General features: G+C 38.8%; 1 protein-coding gene across 7 annotated transcripts in view; it reads left to right on the plus strand.

The window, feature by feature from the left end:
• Nucleotides 1-20,271, plus strand: part of RABEP1 (rabaptin, RAB GTPase binding effector protein 1) — an 87,630-nt gene that overhangs the window by 33,474 nt on the left and 33,885 nt on the right. For 6 of the 7 annotated variants that reach the window (XM_036452015.2, XM_036452014.2, XM_045586636.1 and 3 more), the window contains exons 2-5: nucleotides 1,312-1,440; nucleotides 7,646-7,849; nucleotides 9,196-9,356; nucleotides 13,709-13,828. In XM_036452015.2, coding sequence (XP_036307908.1) covers nucleotides 1,312-1,440; nucleotides 7,646-7,849; nucleotides 9,196-9,356; nucleotides 13,709-13,828 — 614 coding nt within the window. The remainder of the gene's footprint in view (nucleotides 1-1,311; nucleotides 1,441-7,645; nucleotides 7,850-9,195; nucleotides 9,357-13,708; nucleotides 13,829-20,271) is intronic. The other variant, XM_036452016.2, reaches the window with a different exon arrangement.

Here is a 20,271-nt window from a genome sequence, read left to right on the forward strand (position 1 = left end):
TCATTATTATTATCAAAGGAGCTGTAGAGAATTTTGAAAAACACATGGAAGAAATTAATTAGACATCCTAATACTAATAGATAAATCATTAATGCATTTTCAGCTTTTTTTCTATGTACTATAAAATTAGCTCTCAAGTGAATAATGAATTGAGGGAGGGAGGACTTTTAGAATCTTAGGTCATGGTTAAAATTATAGGCAAGTCATCATCATCTAAGGTGGCTTGTAGGGGACTGGGATCACTGCTGGCCTAGGTAACTAGGCAGTGGTGTTAGTACTGATAGGTATCTCCTGGGGAGATTGGGGTCATAGCTTTATGGCTGGTTTGCTGTTTGGGCAAAGGAAGAGGTCAAGGACTGGACTCTTGAATTTCCTATCTCTTGCTTGAACCAGAAGAGCCTCTCTCTGGGTTTGGTCAGGATAGGCATTTGATCAGTTGTGGCCAAATTGTAAAGCCTCTAAAGTGGAAAGGTGTCTCAATCCCTGCCACATCACAGTCAACATTAATCTAAACACCAGATATTCTCCCAGCAATTGAGAGTTCATACACAATATACAGTTCTGTATCCTTTCTATATGAAATAATTTTTTATTATGATTTCAGTATAATGGTAATGAATCTTCTTGAAATTAGAATGGTTCAGGCTGGTGTGGCTATCCTAATCAGGGAACCTGATAGGTTTTGCTGGAAACATTTGAAACAAGCAGGAGCTAGCAAGATTGGTAGTGGGTTCATTTGTGGAATAAATAACCTAATTTTTTGATTTTTGATTTTTATGAGAGGTTATTTGAGCCAAACTGATGACACATGCCGGGGAGCAAGATCTCAAATGTTCCTAGCCCAAATAATTTAATATTTAACAATTCCAGAAGTGGACTGACATTCTGTCAGTAATACAAAGACTGCGTTGGGAAATTTGCCATATGTGATTTTCCATATATAGGCTGTTGCACTTTACATTATTTATTCACAGTGTGTATATTAAGTCTAATAGAAGTTTCTTTCTTTTCTTTCTTTTCTTTTTTTTCTTTTCTTTTCTTTTTTTTTGCACAAAACAGCCTTTATTGACAGGAAGGTGGGAAGAAAGATTTGGATTTAGGAATGCAAATTTGGATGGGTGCAACTCCCATCTCGGTCACCAAAGAAGTTTCTTATTATTTTTAAAATTAGAACTTCTGAGATTGGATCTTTGGAAGAAGATCGACTACCTGTTTCATTATAGAAATGTCCAGTTAGAATACTAATTTATTCTTGTAACAATTTTAAAAAATTAAAGTTTTTACATGTTAACTAGTATATTTTTTTTCCAGTTTCTCTTCAGCAACGGGTAGCAGAATTGGAAAAAATTAATGCAGAATATTTACGTGCACAGCAGCAGCTTGAACAAGAATTTAATCAAAAGAGAGCAAAATTTAAAGAGTTATATTTGGCTAAAGAGGGTAAGTTTATAAGTCTAACCCTAACCCCATACTAAGACTACCTTAAAAATGTCAGGTTTCTTGGTAATACATTGCTGTCATTGAATAAACTTTGATTTTATTTGTACTTATATTGTATAATAAAAGTCTTATTTAGAGGTAAGGATTAAGAATGGAATTGAAAAACAAACTGAAAAATGCAGTATTCAGATTTTTCCTTGTCTTTTAACCTTAATGATGATATTTAATATAGTGGACTATATAGTTCTGGGTCACAGGACTTTTGGTGCTCTGAACACTTGAGAGATAGCGCCAGACAAACCAAGACTGTTGGCATTCTAATAATAGCTTTAGCCATGTTATAGGAAAATTGATAGTTCATGGAATTTATCCAACAATTGTTCAGTTATTTATTCATAAATATTTATTTAATACCTATGATGCAGGCATTGTCAGGTGCTTGGTATACAAAAGGGGCAAGAGTCACATGGTTCTTTAACTCATAGAACTTGAACTCTAGTGAGGAAAATAGGTATTAAGTAATTGTGTGAGTTGTTTTAAAAAAGGCAGATACATAAGAGCATAGATGAGGGACCTAATCTGAAGGATAGGGGAAGGGTTTACATTTTGGGTACTGACCTAGTAAAATATGGATAGGTTTTTCACAGCCTTCTAGACCAGTGGCTCTCAAACATTAATGTGGATAAAAATCACCTGGAGAGCTTGTTATTAAGTACATGGTATGTTTGGGTGGGGCCTGAGAATTTGTATTTCTTTCTTTTTTTTTTTTAAATAAATTTTTATTGTTCATATTATTTCAAATGTTCCTTTCCCCCTCTTCTCACCCCACCCTCTGCCCTTTCCCCACCCCACATTGTCCTCATCCATAGGTGCACAGTTTATGTTCAGTCTCTTCCCACATACCCCTCTCCCCTTTTCCCCAAGAATAAACAGTTCACTCCCCTTCCATACCTCTGATTCTATTATATTCAACAGTTAATATTGTTCCTCAGATTTTATTTTTATAGTTTCCTTGGTTTTTAGATTCACTTGTTGATAGTTATGTATTTGTTGTTCATAATTTTTATCTTTATTTACTTTCTCTTCCGAAAGAACCCCCTTCAGCAATTCATATAATTCTGGTTTGGTGGTGATGAACTCCTTTAGCTTTTTTTTATTAGTGAACCTCTTTATCTGACCTTTGAATCTGAGTGATAGCTTTGCTGGATAGATTATCTTTGGCTGTAGGTTCTTGCTATTCATCACCTTGAATATTTCTTGCCATTCCCGTCTGGCCTGCATGGTTTCTGTTGAGAAATCAGCTGACAATCGTATAGGTGCTCCTTTATAGGTAACTACCTTCTTTGCTCTTGCTTCTTTTAATATTCTCTCTTTGTCTTTTGCTCTTGGAATCTTAATTATGATTTGTCTTGGTGTGGTCCTCTTTGGATTCCTTTTGTTTGGAGTTCTGTGCACTTCCTGGACTTGTAAGTCTAATTCTTTCACCAGGTGGGGGAAGTTTTCTGTGACTATTTCTTTCAGTATGTTTTCGATATCTTGCTCTCTCTCATCTTCTGGGACCCCCATAATTCTGATGTTGGTTCGCTTGAAGTTGTCCCAGAGGTTTCTTACATTATCTTCAACTTTCTGGATTCTCTGGCCTTCTTGTGTCTGCGGAGGAGTGTCTTCTGGCTCTTTATGTTCCAAATCTTTGACTTGATTCTTGCGATTTTCCATTCTGTTTTTTTATTTCCATAAAATATTTTTTATTTCAGACAATGTATTCTTTATTTCTTGTTGATCCCTTATTATTTCTAGTTGATCCCTTTTCATATCCTCATAGGTCTTGTTTATTTTATCGGCCTTTTCTGGGAGATTCTTGAACAACCTTATAAGTGTGGTTTTGAACTCTATATCCAGTCGCTTTTTGTCCTCCATTTCTTTCGTTTGTGATCTATTTGGGTTAGGCATTTTCGCAGGCAGCTTTCCTGATGGGGCGGGGTTTCAGGGTGGAGCCTACAGCCTTGGCTTCCGTCAGCCCCGCCCTATGCGACTCCTGAGACTCAGGGTCCTTCAGTACTCGTTGGGAGCGCCTCTGAGAGAAAGGTGCCCTCGATTTTCGCCTGCTGCCAAACTGTCTATGCTCTCCCCCAATGAGTCCGGTATTGGGGTTCAGTTCAGTTGGTAGTGGGATTGGAGGTGGCGTTCAGAGCAGTCTGGAGCCCCTGTCTCCTTCCCGTCAGGGCAATCCCGCGGCACAGCCGGCTGGCCCTTCTCTGCGTGCAGTGTGCGCGCCTCCTGGACCTCCTTTCGCCGCTTCCCCGGAGTCCCGCCTTACAGCCCTGCTCCCTATGGATGAGCCTGGGTCCCCAGGGTCTGGCCTAGAATTGGGGTTCAGAGCAGTTGGAGCTGGGCCCAGCGCAGTCGGAGCTTTTCTCTCCTTCCCGCTTGGGACCGCCAGCCAGGCACTCGGCCTCCCTCCTCTCCGGCTCTGTCCTCTCTGCGCGCGCCGCGTGTCTCCGTACCTTGGGCTTTTACAGCTCCTCCGCGCTTCCTTCTGGTTTTCTCCTTGCTGCTTGTTGTAGAATTTCCAGTCAGTCGACTTTCCTGTAGTTCTGGGTAATGTCCATTTTATATTTTAGTTGTATTTTATTGAAATTGTTGTGTGCAGCTGTGGCTAGTTGCCTACCCGAGCAGCCATCTTGGATTCTCCGAGAATTTGTATTTCTAATAAGCTCATAGATGACTGCAGTATTGCTAGTCCAAGGACACAGTTTGAGAACCACTGCTCTAGACTAGTAATCATCCAGCTTTGAAATTTACTTAAAATTTAAAAATATGTGAATGATGTAAATTCTATCATATTGTTAATACTGACAATTTAAAACTTCATGCTTTTAAACATATCAAACATATCAAGTGGAATCAATCATAGTTATTTAATACCCATCACCACCCATTTAATAAAAAAATACATGAATAAGCTCTTTAGCAGAAACTTTGCATTTTCTTTTTACATCTTTCTCTGAATATTATTCTAAAGTTTTTTTTTAAATCACGAACTAGAGTGTGCATCAGAATTTTATCTGTAGGCTTTGTTATATTTAAAACAAAGATTGTTGTGCCCCATCCCCCAGAGTTTCTGATTCACTAGATCTATAGGATCCTGGAATTTGCATTTTTAGCAATTTATCAGGTAATGTTGATGTTGATTGAGGGACCACACTTTGAGAATCATTGGCCTAAAGTAATAATTTATTCTTAAAAGCCATTCAAAAATTTTTTTTGATCAGCCCTGACTGGGTAATTTAGGTGGTTAGAGCATTGACCTTTGAAGGTTGTGGGTTTGATCCTTGGTCAGGGCACATACGAGAATCAACATATGAATACATAACTAAGTGGAGAAAGAAATCGATGCTTCTAAAATCAATAAATTAATTAAAATAAAATGAAAAATTTGATCATATTTCTCTATAACAAAAATAGTATGCAAATTTCTTCTGTGTTGAGTTATTAATAGTTATTAAAAGTACACATGCCATAAATATTTTACACATTTAAAAAAAGAATTATTGACTGGCTCGGTTAATTAGTGTGGCTCAGTGGTTGAGCATTAATCTATGAACCAGAAAGTTAGGGCACATGCCCAGGTTTCTGGCTCAATCAGTTAGGAAGTGTGCAGGAGACAGTCAATTGGTGATTCTCATCATTAATGTTGCTATCTCTTCCTTTCTGAAATTAATAAAAATATATTTTAAAAAAGAATTATTAAAATGTGAAAATTAGCCTTGGCTTGTGTGGCTTAGTTTGTTGGAGCGTCATCCAGTGTTACCTGAAGATTGTGGGTTGATTCCTGGTCAGGGTGGGCACCAGGCAACTGATTGATGTGTCTCTCTCACATCAATGTTTCTCTCTCTCTTTTTTCCTTCTTTCTTTACTAAAAAAAAAAAAAAAAAAAAAAAAAAAAAAAAATCAATTAAAAAAGTTGTAAAAATGATTGGAAATGCATGTCTTACAAAATATATTGGATCTCCCTCCTAATTTAGATCCTTAACTTCTGGGTGAATATTATTTACTTCTAGAAAAAAAATAAGATTCGGGTTTTTGTTTTAGATATACGGTAAGTGCTGAGAACCTTTGGTCTCATAAATAAGTAGATATAAATAGAAGTATTTTTTAAAATAGCAATTATTATTCCATTCATTTAACTTTCTGAATTATATGTTAAATCACAAAGTGTTCTAGCTTCAAAAATATTTTTATTCTATTGGTTGACAACTCAATTAAGTCTTCCTTCAGTTTTGTCGAAAGCAGACTGTCACCTGATCTGCCAAAAGATGTGTTACTCAGTTACTAGTCATTCACTTTTTTAGTACTGAAATTAGTATTTTAAATTGTTTCTCTGGTTTGGTATCAGAGAGTTTTAATGCAACAGAGCAGTGAACCATAGTAAAATTCAGGATGGATAAAAAGCCTTTTTTTTTTTTTTTTGTTAAGTGGGAGAAAGGTGTTAAGAAAAGGGTAGTGAGTGAGCAAGGAGGATCTACATTTAAACACCTCTCTATTTTAGGAAAGAATATTTATGAAATTTGAGGATCTAGAAGTGGATTTCTTTAAAACATCATGTGCCTATGAATCCCCTGGAAAATCTTTGTATATCCGCAGGGGTACATGGGCACTTTGAAAACTACTGTTTTCATCACTTTGAAACATTAGTTTTCAAAGTGAAGGAGTTCAGACTACAGATTGTAAGTCATTGATGGATAAAAAAATTGAGGGGATGTGAACAGCAATTTTTAAAAATAAGAATATAATGGGAAATAAAATAGCACATTATATTTGATAAGGTTAAGTATGTATGGTTGCACAAATTTTTTAAAAAAATGTTTTTTATTGATTTTTTACAGAGAGGAAGGGAAAGAGAGAGCTAGGAATGTCGATGAGAGAGAGACATCGACCAGCCGCCTCCTGCACATCCCCTACTGGGGATATGCCCGCAACCAAGGTGCATGCCCTTGACTGGAATCGAATCCGGGACCTTTCAGTCTCCAAGAGCTAAAGCGGTCTCGGCTGGTTGCACAAATTTTTTGTTTTAGTTATATGTGTATGTATATGTGTATGTGATATGAAATATATTTCTTGCTATGAGTTGTGATCAAAGAAGTTTGAAAGCTACTGTTCTTAGGCTTCACAGAATTCAGCCCTGGGTTGGAAATGCTTACTGATGCTAGTATGGTCGGGCAGCCCCACTTTCCTGCTCCACCATCCTACCACGGCTGACACCCACCATGTTCCACACTCTGTCGCCTGTGGCCAATGCCCGCCATGTTCCGTGTGTGCCCCAGGTGATTGGTCTATATCCATATTAGGGTTTTATATAGATAGATTAGAGGCCCATTGCATAAAGAGATTCGTGCAATAGGCCTTCCTTCTCATGGCTCCCAGCACAGGCTTTCCTCTGGTACCCAGGACCCAGGCCTTCGCTCCAGCTGGAGTCTTATCTTCTTCATTTTCACTGCAGTCTTCTTCGTTTTTGCTGCAGACTCCGGAGTCTGCAGTCTTTGTTGCTGCAGCTGGAGTGCTGCTCCTGTAGATCTCTTCGCCCCTTTGCCCTACCTCTCATAGCAGGCATCCTGCCCAGCCTGGCCACTCTGCACTTGGAGCAGCTGGGCGGCCTCTATCTTTATCTTTCTAATTTGCATATTCTCTTCTGGTGGGCGTAGCGGAGTAATGGTCAATTTGCATGTTTCTCTTTTATTAGTGTAGATGGTAAGGGGAGGCTGATAAATTATAACTTTAAAAACTTGGATCTAGTAATTGCCATGCTTTCTTTTATGAACCATTTCTTGAATGTCTACTTGTGTAAGGTACCGTACTAGAAATCATTTTCAATAAGTTGTTTTATCATTAAAACAACCTTCTGAGGTGGGAATTTTATAAGATGTGGAATGGAGGCCATAGAGATTAAGTAAGCTCATTTAGCTCTAGAACTATGGCCTGAATCTTTATCTGGTTTCATAGTTAATAATTGATTTTTGATATCCAGCATACCTTAAATCTTTATTAAAATTATTTTATTTTCTAACTTAATATTTTTAAATTTAATTCCTTACTTGTTCATTACGATGTTAACATTTTAAATTTAAATGCTTTGTTTCTTCATTGTAGTGCCAGTCTGATAAAAGTGAGCCCCTCCATAATGGAAAGTGTTTTACTTTTCTTCCAGAGGATCTGAAGAGACAAAATGCAGTGTTACAAGCTGCACAAGATGATTTGGGACACCTTCGAACACAGCTGTGGGAAGCACAAGCAGAAATGGAGAATATCAAGGCCATTGCCACAGTCTCTGAGAATACCAAACAAGAAGCTATAGATGAAGTAAAAAGACAGTGGAGAGAAGAAGTTGCTTCACTTCAGGCTGTTATGAAAGGTAAAGAATGGTTGATCTGTTTTATGATTTTTAAGCTACCTGATTCTGATGTTTGAGAACATTTTCAGGGTTTCATTTGTAGCTATATGTTTCTGTGTGTGTGTGTGTGTGTGTGTGTGTGTGTGTGTGTGTGTGTGTATAATTTTACCCAAAGATTAGTTGATTTTAGAGAGGAAGGGAAAGAGAGAGAGAAAGAGAAATATTGATGTGAGGGAGAAATATTCATTCTGTACATGCCTCAACTGGGTATTGAACCTGAAACCTGGGTATGTGTCCTAACTGGGAATCAAACCTGTAACTCTTCAGTGCTTGAGACGACACTCCAACAAACTGAGCCATACCGGAAGAAGAGTTGGGCAATGCCAATGAATAAAGCTGTATGGGCACGGGAGTATGTAGAACTGGAGAGATCTCCAATGCAAAGAGTAAACTTATTATTTATACTTATTCCAGCTAATTATTGCCCATCCAGTCCAGTGTTGTCATGTCTTTTACAATTTTAAGAAAAATTTAGGTTTTATGTGGGAAAATTTTCTGTAGTTTGTGAAATAGAATGGCCAATGGGTTAGAATAGGCTTTATGGGCTGCCAGCTTGTGACCCTTGGTCTAAAGGAAGAGTAGTAATTTAAGTCTCTATCTGCTGGCATATACTGCTTAATTACTTTCTGCAATTTCTGAGAAGATGATATTAAAATGAAGTTGCTGCTGAATCTTTGGGTTCCTGAAATTAGTTTTATTATAAATGTGAAATAGTGATAACTTTTCTTCTTCTGACTTACCAGTTGTGTGTCATTTCTGCATTACTGCTCTTTTAAGAAGGATAGTTAAGTCTAGCCCTATTTCTGAGTTTGTGGTTATCACTTAGCGATTATAGTGGCTTACACAAATAGGAGTTCATTTTACTCACAGAAGAAGAAACCCAGAGGTAGGTAATCTACAGCTGGTTACAGTGATTCCACAATGTTCCTAGTGTTCTAGTCTTCATTCTGTTCCTTCTTCCTTAGTATGTGGTTTTCAACCTCACTTTGCCTCATGGCTGAAAATGACTGCTCCTCCTTCAGTCTGTCTTAGAAAAGCAAACATTGGCGAGAATATGTTACCTTTCCTAAGCTTTCCTCATCTCTAAAATAATATGACACAGGTTTATTTGAAGATTAGAGATGATGATTTAAAGCCCATAGTAACATTTTTACACATAATAACTAGAAATGTTGTTAAATTTTTTAGTGAATTAAAAGATTTCCAGAAATCAGACAAAAGCTCTTTATGTAACTACTTAAATTTTAGTGTACCAGAACATTTTTTTCATAATGCTTAGACATGAAATACTTGGTGGTGTTTTATAGAAACAGTTCGTGATTATGAGCACCAGTTCCACCTTCGCCTGGAGCAGGAACGAACACAGTGGGCACAGTATCGAGAATCTGCAGAGAGGGAAATAGCCGATTTAAGGAGAAGGTTGTCTGAAGGTCAAGAGGAAGAAAATTTAGAGAATGAAATGAAAAAGGTATGAAGGAATGTATTTATCTGTAAATATACTTGAATCCAAATGCAAGATGTTTTAATATTGTGGTAACAGAAGATAGATTTTTATGTTTTTTTTGTTAGAGGAATTATTTGGACACAAACCTAACTATAGTACTGGGTAATTTGATGCCCTTTCCACAAATATTTGTATGGGAAACTCCCTTACCTTCTTCAAAACTTTGACTAAATATATCCCATGAGGTCTCTCCTGTCCAGCCTATTTAACATTACAACCTATCCACCGTCGTCCTCTGATTACGCATATTCTATTCCAATTTTTCATTTTCCATAGTGCATATTTTATAATATATGTAGCATTCACTTATTTATTATTTTTACTTAACTAGAGGCCCGATGCATGAAATTCATGTACAGGGGGTAGGAGGGTGTCCTTCAGCCCAACCTGCACCCCCTTCAATCTGGGACCTGTGGGATAAGGCCTAAACGAGCAGTCAGACATCACTCTCACAATCTAGGACTGCTGGCTCCCAACCACTCACCTACCTGATTGCCCACCTGTCTGATTGCCCGTAACAACTCTGTCTGCCAACTTGATCACCACTCCCCTGCCAGCCTGATTGACACCTAACTGCCTTCTCCTGCCGGCCTGGTCACCTCTAATGCCTTCCCTTGCAGGCCTGGTTGCCCCCAACAGCCCTTCCCTGCAGGCCTGATCCCTTCCAACTGCCTTCCCCTGCTGTCCCTCCCGATCAGTCCTAACTGCCCTCCCCCTGTCCAGATTGCCCCTCGGGAGCAGGGGGAAGTGGAGGAAAAGCCCTCAGGGATGATCATGACCACCAGCAGCAGGCGGGTTAGGTATCACAATGGTCGCCCCCAACTGTCCCCCCACCAGCCTGGTCATTCCTCACTGCCCCCCTCTACTGGCCTGGTTGCCCCTCTCTGCCCCCACTGCTGGCCTGGTGCGCTCCCCCGCCCCAGCCTGGTTGTCCCTCACTGCCCCCCTCTACCACAGTGGGGGCAGTGAGGGGCAACCAGGCTGGTAGAGGGGGGCAGTGAAGGATGACCAGGATGGTAGGGGAGCAGTTGGGGGTAACCAGGCCAGCAGGGAGGGCAGTTAGGGGTGACCAGGTCATTGGGGGGGCAGTTAGGGGTGAACGGGCAGACAGGCAAGTGAGCAGTTAGGAGCCTGTGGACCCAGATTGTGAGAGGAATGTCTGACTTTCATGCACTGAGTCTCTAGTATGTTCATAATCATGATTTCCACAATCTGCGACCATTGTGATACCTAACTTTTTGTCATTTTTAAAATTTATTTTAAAAAATAAACTTTATTTTTTAGAACAGTTTTAATTTACAGAAAAATTTTAAGGATAGTACAGAGTTCCCATATACTCCATACCCAATTTTCCCTATTATTATCATTACTAGTGGCTTGGTGCATGGATTTGTGCACATTGAAATAAATTAATTAGGAGAAAGATTCGTGTGGTAATTACATTACTGTAAAAAAATTACATGTCAAAATAGTATCTATACTAATAAAAGAGAAAGATGCAAATTGACCATACCTTCACGACACTAGCCAATCAGGAGTGAGTATGCAAATTAACCTAACAAAGATGGTGGGTTAATTTGCATATACAGGCACCAAATGGCCAGGGCAGGATGCAGGCGTTTCACACTGCCCCAGCCACTTGGGGCCTCTGGGCAGTGTGGGAAGGCGGATAGGCAACTCCGGGCTGGAGTGAGGTGGTGCTGGCAGCCAGGGGAAGGAAGGCTCATTCTTGCACAAGTCTGTGCATCAGGCCTGTAATATATCCTAAATAATGAAACCCTAATATGCAAATTGACTAAACGGTGGAATGACCAATTGCTGTGATGTACACTGACCACCGAGGGAAGATGCTCAACGTAGGAGCTGTCCCCTGGTGGTCAGTGTGCTCCCACAGGGGGAGCGCTGCTCAGCCAGAGGCTGGGTTTATGGCTGGTGAGCACAGTGACGGTGGCCTCTCCTGCCTCCATAGCAGTGCTAAGGAGCGGTAAGCCCAGCTTCTGGCTGGCAGGCACAGCAGTGGTGATGGGAGCCTCTCTACCCTCCGCAGCAGCGCTTAGGACCCCTCAGTGGATGTCCGCCTGCCAGCTTAGGAGGGGTCCCAGACTGTGAGAGGGTGCAGGCTGGGCTTGAATCACTTCCCCATGCATGAATTTTGTGGACCAGGGCTCTAGTATCCGTAATAATAAAAGTGTAATATACTAACTAGACCAAACATCCTTCTGGACAACCTTGTGGATGAAGCCAGGGCTGCGATGAAAGCCTGGGTCCTGGGTGCCGGAGGGAAACCAGTACTGGCAGCCTAGGGAAGGAAGGCCTACTCATGCACAAATTTCATGCACACTAATAGATATATTAGTATGATACATTTATCACAGTTAATAAGCCAATATTAATTTATTATTAGTTAAAGTCTATTCTTTGTGTTCGGTTTTTATTAGTTTTTCCCTAATGCCTTTTTTTTTCTGTCTCAGGAACCAATCCAGCATACCACATTACATTTAGTCATGTCTCTTTAGGCTCCTCTTGTCTGTGACAGTTTCTCAGATTTTTCTTCTTTTTAATGACTTTTCTGTCATTAAGAAATAATAATCTTTAAAAACTTTTATTTGTGATGGTATGTAATACTTGGAATTGTGAGGTCATCTTTGCATTAATAAATAACTATATCTGTATTAAATTCTTTGCTTTTCCCCTCCATTTGCTTTCCTGCTGATTTTTATCAGCTGACTTCTATCACCAATTAGTCTTTACTGAAGGTAATTAAATTTACATGCCTTCCAAACAGGACTTAGTATGAAATAAAATAAGTGATAAATTGACTTTATAAAAACTGGAAAACAAATTGAATCCTTCTCTTTTCTGAGAAATACGTTTTCTAGGGAAAAAATCTTCATTCACATTTGGGCATATATGATATTTAGTGAATAAGGTTACTTTCTCTTTTTACTGCTAGAGGCCTCGTGCATGAAATCTGTGCACAGGTAGTGTCCCTAGGCCTAGCTGGTGATCAGGGCCAAGCAAGGCTGCTGGCAAGGGCCTTCCTTCTGGCTGCTGGCGGGGGCCTCCCTTCCCCGGGTGCTGGCTGCTGGCTAGGGCCTTCCTTCGTTCTGTGCTGCCCCCTGATGGTCACTGCACATCATAGCAAGGGATTGAACTCCTGAGGGGATACTTTGCATATTAGACTTTTATATGGATAGATGAGGAAAACAGCTAACTTTCTGCCTTTATTTCAGGTTATATATATTCTAGTGTCTTGTTGCATGGGTTTGTGCATGTTGGAAGGAAATTGATTAGTCCCTCTGATGCAGGAACTAATGCAGGCGTTCCCGGGTGGTGGCTGGTGGGGCGGGACTGGGTCGGACACACCCTAGATCCAACCTCCCACGGTCTCTCCCCTGCTGGCTAAACCTGGGCCAGCACTGCGGCTCGAAGGGCGTCTGCAGAGTGCGTGGGGGTCCCTCCATCAGGTGGGACCCCTTGGCCTGACCTATGGGGATCAGGTTGAAACCGGCTTTCTAATATCTCCGGTGGGGTTCCACAGTGCTAGAGGAATCGGGCTCCCTCTTCTCTGGTTCTGGGTGCGTTACCCGAGAACCGCTGCTGCCAAGTCACCAAAGCTTGATAGCCCCAACATTGAGCATTGCCCCTTGGTGGTCAGTGTGTGTCCTAGCTACTGGCCAGTCAACCGGTTGCTTAGCCTTTTATATTTAAATATATGTAAGTTTCTCACCAGTTAACTAGCTAATGAATCTTATTTTCTTTTAATCCTTTTTGAGAATGAAGGATGCAAAACAGCACAATATATTTAGAGGTCATTCTTTGAGTTTCTTTCATTTAAATGTCAAAGTAAAAAGATTTTTTAAGTTCTCTGTTTAAATAACCAGATGAAAGCCTTTTATGTAGCAATATAATTTTCTAATTATTTTAGAAAATACATTGTTCTATTTTTTAATGTTTAAAAAATAGTCTTTTCAGTAGTTGTAAGAAATTATGTTTTCATTAATTTAGTAACCAGAATTATAAAAAAAATATTGTGTGTATTCCTTTTACACATAGAATATTTTCCAACTCAATTAATTAAAAAGTCAAAAGTGTCATGGTGAATTCATTTTCTTTTAAATTCTACATGGAATACATGCAAAACTATGATTATGACTTGACATTTAAAGTAATGCAACATTTAAAGTTAGACATGGTTCACTTTTGTGAGTGCTTTAAGACTTACTTATTATTACTAATTTTAATAAGTGGGTAGGTCATTTCTTAGAAAAGCAATAAATCAATAAGTTGAAGTACTTAATTCTTTTTAACCATAGGCCCAAGAAGATGCTGAAAAACTTCGGTCTGTTGTGATGCCCATGGAGAAGGAAATTGCAGCTTTGAAAGATAAACTGACAGAGGCTGAAGACAAGGTTAAAGAGCTGGAAGCCTCAAAGGTTGTGAAACATTGTTATTCATTTTCTTAAAACCCAAGTGCTACTCTATGCCAAGGGCAAAGTTAGAATCATTAAGAGGGTAAAAACTATAATTTAGACTATTTATCTTGAGAATCTTACTTTCTTTAAAATGTTAAAAAATGCCAGAAGATGATTTTGTTCTCGTATTATAAGCAGTCACAATAGTGATGCTGATGCTGCTTTGTTACAAAGTTAGTGTTTATTTTCTAGTCAGAATGAGACCTGATCTCATTCAGTTTTTTATTTATATATATATATATTATTGATTTCAAAGAGGAAGGGAGAGAGAGAGAAAAACAAAACAAAACAAAAGACCAATGATGAAAGAGAATCATTGATTGGCTGCCTCCTGCCCCACCCTGGGGATTGAGCCCACAACCCGGCCATGTACCCTGGCCTGGAATTGAACCGTGATCTCCTGATTCATAGGTCAGTGCTGTTCTGAGGTGATAAAATTGTTTGTTGTTCTGAGGTGATAAAATCACACATCTTTTTTTCTTCTTTTTTTTAATATATTTTATTGATTTTTTACAGAGAGGAAGGGAGAGGGATAGAAAGTTAGAAACATCAATGAGAGAGTAACATCGATCAGCTGCCTCCTGCACACCCCCCACTGGGGATGTGCCCGCAACCCAGGTACATGCCGTTGACTGGAATCGAACCTGGGGCCCTTGAGTCTGCAGGCCTACACTCTATCCATTGAGCCAAACCAGTCTCGGCCAAATCGCACATCTTCCCACTATTCCGCCACTTTGTCCAGCATATCCATGCTATATCAGTTACCTGCCTGTTAGTCACTTAGTAGTTGTCTCAGTTTTCAGTATCACACTGCAGTATAACAGTGCTTAAGTTCAAGTAACCCTTATTTTAATTAATGCCCCAAAAGACAACAGTAGTGTTACTAACAATTTAGATATGCCAAAGAGAAGCTACAAAGTATATGTATGTATGTATAAGAAAAAATATACTGTGTATATGGTTAGGTACTATCCTTGGTTTCAGGCATCCACTAGGGGTCTTGGAATGTACCCCCACAGATATGGGGGACTATTTTATATACAGTGGTGCCTCGCATAAAGAACGCCTCGCACAGCGAACGCTGCACACAACAAACTTCATTTCATGATTCATACAACGAACTTCGTTTCACACAACGAAGTCGCCCGAGCTTCCACGACCGCTTTGCCCAAGCTTCCACGACTGCTTCGCCCGAGCTTCCACCAAACACCACATCCAATCTTCAGCCAATGGATCAGCAAGTTATTGCGAACTTTAAAAAACTCTACACTAGAGCCCTCTTTAATAAGGTGTTTGAAGAATGCGAGTTTGGTGGAGACAATATGACTGTCCGAAAGTTTTGGAAGGAGAAATTTGATGTCCTTATGGCAATACGACTTATACAGAAGGTCTGGGAAGAAGTGTCACAAAGGACCCTCATTTCTGCTTGGAAGATGCTTGTGCCTTCGTGGACCCAGGAAGAAGCAGTAGTTGATGACACAGAAGTGGTGAAGGACATCATCACAGTGGCCCAAAGGTTGGAATTAGAGGTAGAGGAAGAGGATGTAGAGGAGCTTATTGAGGAACACGAAGAAGAGCTGACAACTGAAGAGCTCCAAGCACTTCTGGTCCAGCAACAGGACAATGCTCAAAGGGAAGCGTCATCTGATAACGAGGAGCAACAATCAAACAACCAACCAATCCCAACTGCTGACATCAAGAACATCCTGGTCAAATGGAAAGCAGTTCAGGAGTTTACCAATGCCCACTATCCGGATTCAGCTGAAGCAAACAGGATCAACGATCTTTACTCCGATACTCTTGTCCGTTATTTCCGGCAGATGTTGGAGAAAAGAGAAAAACAAACGACTTTGGACAGGTTTTTCATGAAACCATCGGCCAAAAAGCAGAAAATGGATGAAGATGTGCAAGATTCGGTAGACTCTACTTAGTCTGTCTTAAAATTAAAAAAATGTGTGTTTTTTTTTAAAAAAAATTATGTTTTTAGATGTATCTAAATAAAAATAATAACAAAAAATTTATCTTTTTTTATGTCATCTTAGCATATTTTATGCTGCAGAACGAATTATTTTTTTTAACATGTATTGTTATGGGAAAACACGTTTCACATAACGAACTTTTCACATAACAAACTTGCTCCTGGAACGAATTAAGTTCGTTGTGTGAGGCACCACTGTAATTTATCTAGAATACATCTAAACAGAAATGGGCAAGATCTTTATGGAGTGTATAGGGTGGAGCAAAAGTAGGTTTACAGTTATTTGTACGGAAAATAATACAATAATTAATAAATAATAATACAAGAATAAACTCTTTTGTGTACAGACAGTTGTAAATGTACTTTTGCCCCCCCTGTATTAAAAATGAAGATTGAATACATGTGTGTTCCTTAATGAAAAGATAATGTATTGTAAAGCAGGCATATACTTAGGAGCCTTGGGTTGTCATGGAATATTTTGCAGGTGCAGTTGTAAACAGGATGAGCTTAATAGGAGCTCAATGGAAAATGTAGCCAACTGCAAAGAAGAAATCAATGTGTAATTAACCAAACTGTATATAAGGAATGGCTAAGGCTTCTTCTTCAAGGAGACAGAGCTTTGAATGTGAATCTCCTGTCTCTCTTACTGCAAGTAAATAAAACTACCTTGTGACAACCAAAACAAGCAGACAGTATATCCGGAAAATAATCTATAAATTCAAAATTCCACTAAAAATTCAATAAGAAAGTTGGATCAATACAATATATTAAAAAAAAAAAATATTATGAATTAAAAAAAAAAAAAAAAGAAAGTTGGTAAGTAGATCCTAGAATTCATATAGACAAGCAAAGGATCAGAAATGTATCCAGCAAAATTTTAAGAAGACAGGTGAGGAGAATTGCCCTATCTACCAGATATTAACACATTGTAAAGCTACTGTAATTAAGGTAGTTTGTTATTGACTTAGGGATAAACAAATAGACCAATGAACCAGATTAGAGAACCCTGAAATAGATTCATATGAAATTTAGATATATGACACGTGGCATTACAAATCAGTGGGAAAAGAAAGGGTTGTTAAAAAATAGGCTTTTAACCTGTCAGAATGGCCAACATCAACAAATCGACAAACGACAAGTGTTGGCGAGGTTGCGGAGAAAAAGGAACCCTCGTGCACTGCTGGTGGGAATGCAGACTGGTGCAACCACTGTGGAGAACAGTGTGGAGTTTCCTCAAAAAACTGAAAATGGAACTCCCATTTGACCCAGTAATCCCACTCCTAGGAATATATCCCAAGAAACTAGAAACACCAATCAGAAAGGATATATGCACCCCTATGTTCATAGCAGCACAATCTACAATAGCCAGAATTTGGAAACAGCCTAGGTGCCCGTCAGCAGATGATTGGATCCAAAAACTATGGTACATCTACACAATGGAATACTATGCTGCCATAAAGAAGAAGGAATTCTCATCATTTGCAGCAACCTGGATGGAATTGGAGAACATCATGCTGAGTGAAATAAGCCAATCAATGAAAGAGAAACACCACATGACCTCACTCATTTGTGGATAATAAAGAGCATTATAAACTGATGAACCAAAAGATAGATATAGAGACAGTAAAGCAACAAGCAGATTGTCAAATTACAGCGGGGAGGGGAGGAGGATCTGGGGGAGATAATAGATCAACCGAAGGACTTGTATACATGCATATAAGTACAACCAATGGACATAAAACTATGGGGAGGGAGGGGCTATGGGGGAGGGAGGGAGGGGGGCAAAAAAAATCATTAAAATATGTAAAAAAAATAAATTAATTAATTAAAAAAATAGGCTTTTAAAATAATTAGTTATAAATATGGAATTAAGTGAAATAAACTTTCTACCTCATACTTTACAAATAATTTTTTTGTTTTTTATTTTTTAAATATATGTTTTATTGATTTTCCACAGAGGAAGAGAGAGGGGTAGAGAGTCAGAAACATCCATGAGAGAGAAACATTGATCAGCTGCCTCCTGCACACCCCGCACTGGGGATGTGCCAGCAACCAAGGTACATGCCCTTGACTGGAATCGAACCTGGGACCCTTCAGTCCGCAGGCTGACGCTCTATCCACTGAGCCAAACCGGTCAGGGCTACAAATAATTTTAATGAATTAAAAACCTTAAGAGTGAAAAGTAAATCTTTAAAACTTTTTATGTTAAAAAAGGGGAATGTTTGGAGGACAAAACATTTCTTTAGACAAAAATATTGACTGTGAAAGAAATGATTGACAAATTTGCGTACCTTAGAATATAAAACTTCTTTTTACAAGATGTCACTCCTAAAGTTGAAGAGCTGTACACTTAGAAGTTATGTATCTATACCTCAAATACCTGACAAAAGATTAGTATCCAGACTTAATAAAAATTGCTTAGCCCTCAAGTGACAAATGGCCCAGTTGAGAAATAAGAATAGGAACAAGCAGTTCATAAAAGAGGAAATCACAATAGTCAAAGAATGTGAAAAAATATTGAACTTCACTGGAAATCAGGGTAATGTAAGTGAAAATGGGATACCATTTTATCCTAACCAGATTACATTACAAATTTGTTGTGTTTAGCCTGGCCAGTGTGTCTCACCAGTTGAGTGTTGATCCAGGAACCAAGAGTCACTGGTTCAATTCCCAGTCAGGCCACATGCCCAGGTTTCGAGCTCTGTCCCCAGTGGGGGAGCGTGCAGGAGGCTGCTGATTGATGATGTTTTTCATTGATGTTTCTATTTATCTCTGTTCTCCCCTCTGTCTCTTAAAAAAAATGTGTTCACTCCCTGTTTGTGTGGGACTTTTCCCAGTTTTAGCTGCTGTGTCAAGTTGGAGCCCCTGTTGACTGTTAGGGGGTTCTTGGGGTTCTTGTTACAAATTGTTACTTTCTCTTGTAGATGATGGTACCACATAAGTCACATATAGATAGCTTTCAGTGGTTTTTCCCCATATTCTGTTTGTCACTTGGTTTTGTTTTCTTTTAGATATCCATGTGTTTTTGGTTTTGTTTTTTAAAATATATATTTTTATTGATTTCAGAGAGAGAAAAGGAGAGAAAATCATCAATTGACTGGGTTGTTATTTTATTTTTGTAAAGATTTTTAAAAATTGATTTTTAGAGAGAGAAGGGAGAGGGGGAGAGAGCAAGAAACATCAATGTGAGTGGGAAAGATGGATTGGCTGCCTCCTGCACGCCCCCCTACTTACTTGACTGGAAATCCAACTGGCAAATGATGCCTAACCCAGCCACACTAGCCAGGGCTGGTTTTCTAATTTTAATTAACTCTTGTTTAGGACATGTGGAGTTCAAGGAAATTCATGTACTATACCACCATTGCCACTATTTTCCCAGAGTCCTGCTCAATAACTTTTGAATGTTAGAAATGTAATGTTAATTGAGTCAAATATTTGTTCTAAGAAGTAATAACTGGCAGAGTTAGTGGTATGTGCCATTATTTTGTATCTGCTGCATTGACTCTTTACTATCAACTGAACAATCACTCTCTCCAGGTAATAGGAAAATGCCTTACAACAGCCAGCACTTTGTCATGCTTGGTTAGTATCTTTCTGATTGGCTGACAACCTCCAGTGAAGCATCAAATGGCAGCTTTAAATAATTATTTTAGTCTGTGACCAGTTTTACTGTATTGAATTAATATCTAGGAATAAAGATAACTGAAAACAGATCATTGAGCTATTTCATGTTTAAAGAAGTGGGAAGATAAAAGGCATGATAATGACCTTGAAAATTAAATTTAGACATAATCATTAGGAAAACGATTTGTAATGCCACATGAAAGTTAACTAAAAGCCAACGAATGGACAGTCTCTTAGGCAGGGTAGAACAGGTAATTCTGTAATCACTTTCCAGGGCAAGATTGCATTTTATTTTGTTTATAACTATTTCAGATTTAGACTGAATTGTTAACATTTGAACATTATTATTGATTGCTAAACAGAAGTAAAACAATTTTTTTTTAATTTTGTGATTTTAAAAAGTATTCTGCATTTGCCTTCATGTTCGTATTTGTTATGGTATAAGACCAGTTATTTTCCTCATGACTTTCTCATTTTTCCTTCCATGAATATGTGTCTGTGAAAATGTCTCCTTTTTATAAATTAATGCATTTGTAATTATCGCATTAAAAATCAAAGAAAAGCAAACTTTATAGGGTATGGTACTATTTTTAACTTTATAAAGTAACTACTGTCTAAAATAAAAACAGCCTAGTTTTTACTGAGAATAAGATAAAATGAACAGCTGAAACCGGTTTGGCTCAGTGGATAGAGCGTCGGTCTGCGGACTGAAAGGTCCCAGGTTCAATTCCGGTCAAGGGCATGTACATTGTTGCGGGCACATCCTCAGTTAAGGGGTGTGCAAGAGGCAGCTGGTTGATGT

This window comes from Pipistrellus kuhlii, unplaced genomic scaffold, assembly GCF_014108245.1.
Source record: "Pipistrellus kuhlii isolate mPipKuh1 unplaced genomic scaffold, mPipKuh1.p scaffold_m20_p_23, whole genome shotgun sequence".
Taxonomy (NCBI): Eukaryota; Metazoa; Chordata; class Mammalia; order Chiroptera; family Vespertilionidae; genus Pipistrellus; species Pipistrellus kuhlii.